This window comes from Gossypium raimondii, chromosome 4, assembly GCF_025698545.1.
Source record: "Gossypium raimondii isolate GPD5lz chromosome 4, ASM2569854v1, whole genome shotgun sequence".
In the NCBI taxonomy this organism is placed as follows: domain Eukaryota; kingdom Viridiplantae; phylum Streptophyta; class Magnoliopsida; order Malvales; family Malvaceae; genus Gossypium; species Gossypium raimondii.
In genome coordinates, this window is record NC_068568.1 from 26,360,657 (window position 1) to 26,365,211 (window position 4,555).

Consider the following 4,555-nt stretch of genomic DNA (forward strand, 5'->3'; position numbering starts at 1 on the left):
GACAACAGGGGTTGGCACATGCTAAACTTATTAAAAACAAATTAAGTTAAAAATTGGAGAGTGTGGAGACTTCAACCAAGGACCCTTAGGATATTTTTAAAGCTTCTAACCACTAGGCCATTTTTATTCCTTGTTCGCAGCTTAATAAAAAAAATGGGATGTGACAATTCTACCCTCCTTAAAGAAACCCCATCCTCAAAATTTACTTGATTGGAAAAGGTGAGCATATTGACGCTGTATCTCATCCTCAGGTTCCCAAGTGGCTTCACTAACATCATCATTTCACCACAAGACCTTCACTAGCGGAATCTGTTTCTTCCTCAACACTTTGATCTCATAATCTAGAATGTGAACTGTCTCCTTGTCGAAGGACAAGTCTTGACTTATTCCGATATTCTCAATTAGAATCACATGAGATGAGTTTTATCGATAACACCTCAAAATAGATACACAAAATACGTCATCAATGTTTTCAAATTTTGGAGGTAGCTCTAACTGATATGCCTCTGGTCTAACCCTCTTAAGAATGCGACAAGATCCAATGATTCTAAGACTCAACTTTTCCATACGACCAAATCTCATTACCTTTTTCCAAAGCAATACCTTAAGGAATAGTCGATCACCGACATAGAACTCTATATCTCTTCTCTTTAAATTAGAATAAGACTTCTGACAATCTGATGAGACTCTCAAACGATCATGAATTAGCTTCACAGTACTCTCAGTCCCCTGAACTGAATCCAGACCCAAGACTTTCTTTTCCCCTAATTTGGTCCAACACAAATGTGTCCACCATCTGCAACCATAAAAAGCTTCATAGGAAGCCCTATAAATGCTTGAATAAATGTTATTATTGTACGCAAACTCTGCAAGTGGCAAATGCTTTTCCTAGCTACCCGAAAAGTCAATTACACAACCCTTCAATATATCTTCAAGGACTTGTATAACCCTCTCAGACTACACATCAGATTGTAGATGAAATGCCGTACTAAATTTTAATCTTCTGACGAGAGCCTCATGCAACTTCTTCCAAAATCAAGACGTGAAACGAGGATCCTAATTAGAGATGATTAAGACGAGTGTCCCATGTAGTCTCACGATTTCAGAAATAAATAGTCTAGCTAAATGCAGTGACAAATAATTTGTACGAACTGGCAGAAAATGAGTTGATTTAGTCAGTCTATCCACAATCACCTAGAGTGAATCTTTCTTAGAAGGTGTGGAAGGTAGCCCGCTAACAAAGTTCATAGTCATATGCTCCCACTTCCACTGAGCAATCTGAATAGGTTGTAGAAACAAAAGGAATTTGGTGCTCAAAATTAACACGTTGGCATTTCAGACACTTAGCCATATACTCTATTACATCATGTTTAAGTGCCGACAACTAATGTTGTTCTCAAAGGTCTCAATACATTGTATTTTCTCCAGGATGCATAGCGTAAGGACTACTATGTGCATCCCGAAGGATGGATTGTTTCAAATCTCTATCCAAAGGTACACAGTATCTTCCATAGTAACACAAAACTCCATCTGAATTAAACCCAAAGTCTGTAGTCTTGCCCTTCTCAATTTGCTTAACATGTGGCACAAGAGAAGAATCCAAAGGCTGCTTCGATTTTTTCTCACCCACTAAATTCTGTCTCACTCGTAACTTCGCAGGCAAACCTTTATCCTCGTAAAAACTCAATCTAGCAAATATCGCCCTCAATTTGGTTATTGCTCTCCTACTTAATGAGTCAACCACAATGTTTGTTTTACCCAGAAGGCACTCAATGGTACAATCACAGTCCTTGAGAAACTCTATACACCACCTCTGTCTCCAGTTTAACTCCTTTTGAGTGAGGATTTACTTGAGGCTCTTGTGGTTCATATAGATAAAATACTTTTCAATGTAGAGATAGTGCCTCCAAATCTGAAGGGCGTAAACTACAGTAACTAACTCGAGATCAGGATTAGGGTAGTTACACTCATGTGGTTTGAGCTATCTCAAGGCATAGGCTATGACCTTTTTGTCTTGTATCAACACGCAACCAAGACATTGTGAGATGCATCATTATAAACCACATAGTCCTTCCTAGACTTGGGCTGAACCAACACAGGTGCTTGCGTCAACATTGACCAAAGCTTCTCGAAACTAGCTTGTTGCTCCTCGGTCCACTTGAAAGGGGCACTACTTCTCAACAACTTAGTACTAGGAGCTCTAATCGAAGAGAACCCCTTAACAAACCTCCTAGAATAACCCTCAAGTCCAAGAAAACTCTAAATTTCACTAACATTCTTAGGCTACTTCCAATCCAGAATAGCCTCAATCTTTTTTTGGATCAACACAGACACCCTCAACTAATACCACATTACCCAAAAACATCACCTCATGGAGTCAAAACTTGCACTTACTCAAATTAGCATACAACTTTTTCTCATTGAGAGTTTGTAAAATCAATCTGAATTGCTCCTCATGCTCAATTTTAGTCTTAGAATAAATCAGGATGTCATTAATGAAGACTACCACAAACTGTAGGGTTGGAATACTTGTTTCATGAGGTCGATAAAAGCAGCTGATGCATTAGTTAGACCAAAAAGGCATCACCAAAAACTCTTAATGACCATACCAAGTTCTGAATGTAGTATTAGGTATATCAAATTATTTCAACTCTAGTTGATGATAACCTGACCTCAATCAATCTTCGAGAAAACTATGGCACCCCTAAATTGATCAAATAGATCATCGATCCTCGATAAAGGGTAATTGTTCTTCACTGTCAACTTGTTCAATTATCAGTTATCAATGCAGAGTCTCATCAATTCGTCCTTCTTCTTTAGTAACAAAATTGGATCTCCCCAAGGTGACACGCTTGGTCTTATAAACCCACGATCCAATAAATCTTGCAACTACACCTTAAGTCCTTAGGTGCCATGCGGTAAGGAGTAATTGACACCGGAATTGTCCCAGGCAACAACTCTATCCCAAAATCAACCTCGTGCTCTAGAGGTAAGCCAGGCAATTCTTTTTGAAATACATTAAGAAACTCCCTCACTACTAAGATATTCTCCATCACAGATTCATCGGCATTCGTATCTAGGATGTATGCCGAGTATACCCCGCATCCCTTACGAACTAATTTTCAGCCACTAAAGCAGAGATCACGTTAAATAACTACTCTCGATGCTCCCCAATCATAATTATCTAATTTCCAGCTGAAGTTATTAAGGTAACCCACTTTGTATCACAGTCTAAACTGACCAGGTGCTCCTTCAACAAATCCAAGCCCATATGACTGAACTTTCCAAAAGGTAGCTCCATTAGGTTGGCTGGAAACATCTCTCCCTATATTTCTAAGGGACATCTCCTATAAATTTTTTTGGCATACACAGACTACCGTAGAGGACTAAGTATAGTTATGTCATTAACAGTATCTTCTACCAGAACTCCCAATTTATCAAACATTGAACAGGTAACATATGAATGAGTAGAACCTACATCTATCAAAGCAAAGCATTGTACAAAATTAATCCTAAAAGTACATGCGATGGCATTAGCTGCATCATGGTCCTCCCTGCGCCTCGCTACATAAACCAAAGTGGGTTGTCTAGCTTTAATACCATTTGCACCCTGACCAACTATTCTCTCTCCTGTATTACTAGCCCTGTTATTACCTCATCCTCTTTGTTATTTCCTTTATTAGATGCTCCAATGATCCACATCTCAAACATGCCCATAACTTATTCCAAAATTCTTCCCCATAAGGTTTCCCACAGTAAGCACATTTTCGAGCCTTGTTTCTAGTACCATCTGCAACTGGCTTCTATTGAGTTCTACTATTATTGGCCCTTTTTACAGGACAGGGGTTAGAACTTCTTGAGCCAAAGTCCCTTTTAAATGGAGTCACCTTTAACCTTTTCCAGGATCTTCACCTTCTCAACTAAGGTCTCAAAAACTTTCTCTTGCACCATGGCAACTTGGACCTTTAGATCATATCACGACCTATTCTCGAACCTTACACACTTTTCTTCCTTAAAAGCTACCATCCCCTTGCGCAATGACTCAATCTCAGGAATTTTCTGCCTCATACTCAGATGTTATTCCATCCCCTTGTTTCAGCTTAATGAACTCAAGTCTACGAGCTTCAACATACCTCAAGCCCGCATAATTCTTCTAGAATGCACCAGGGAAAAACTCCGAGGTTATCCTCTCAGCTTGAGTACCCTCAACTATAGATTGTCACTAGCAGTAGGCCTCATCTCTCAAAACTGACACCGTGCCCTTTAGTTTATATTCTGAGGTACAGTCGAGATCGTCTAAAATTCTCTTAGTAGATGCCATCCAATATTCAACTACTGTAGGGGTCATCCCAGGAACTCCCCTAAACACCTCGACTTTACTAGATCGAAGCCTCTCTCTTACGGATTTGTAGCCTACAATGTTAGTTTGGCCTACAACTCGTTGCAATACTCTCAATAGTGCATGAGATATTGCACTATCGACAGGATTAGGATTAACCGCATCATCAGGAAATTTATCACGCTTTTGACTCACATTATCCATAGCAAGATCATT

General features: G+C 39.3%; 1 protein-coding gene across 1 annotated transcript; it reads right to left on the reverse strand.

Annotated features, from left to right (window-relative positions):
• Positions 1–423: 423 nt before the first annotated feature.
• On the reverse strand, positions 424–3,344 carry LOC105767213 (uncharacterized). Its single transcript, XM_012586724.1, has 5 exons — positions 3,242–3,344; positions 2,896–3,115; positions 2,032–2,230; positions 1,413–1,813; positions 424–796 (listed from the first exon to the last, which is right to left on the reverse strand). The coding sequence occupies exons 1-5, from the start codon at positions 3,342–3,344 to the stop codon at positions 424–426; spliced, it is 1,296 nt and encodes a 431-aa protein (XP_012442178.1).
• Positions 3,345–4,555: the final 1,211 nt, after the last annotated feature.

Excerpts from the sequence above, each read along its gene's own strand:
- LOC105767213 (XM_012586724.1), bottom strand. The coding sequence starts at position 3,344 with ATGTCCCTTAGAAATATAGGGAGAGATGTTTCCAGCCAACCTAATGGA. Across the intron at positions 3,116-3,241 it reads ATTTGTTGAAGGAGCACCTG|TTCGTAAGGGATGCGGGGTA; the intron begins GTCAGTTTAGAC and ends GCTGAAAATTAG. Across the intron at positions 2,231-2,895 it reads ATGGCACCTAAGGACTTAAG|GAGGTTTGTTAAGGGGTTCT; the intron begins GTGTAGTTGCAA and ends GGGTTATTCTAG.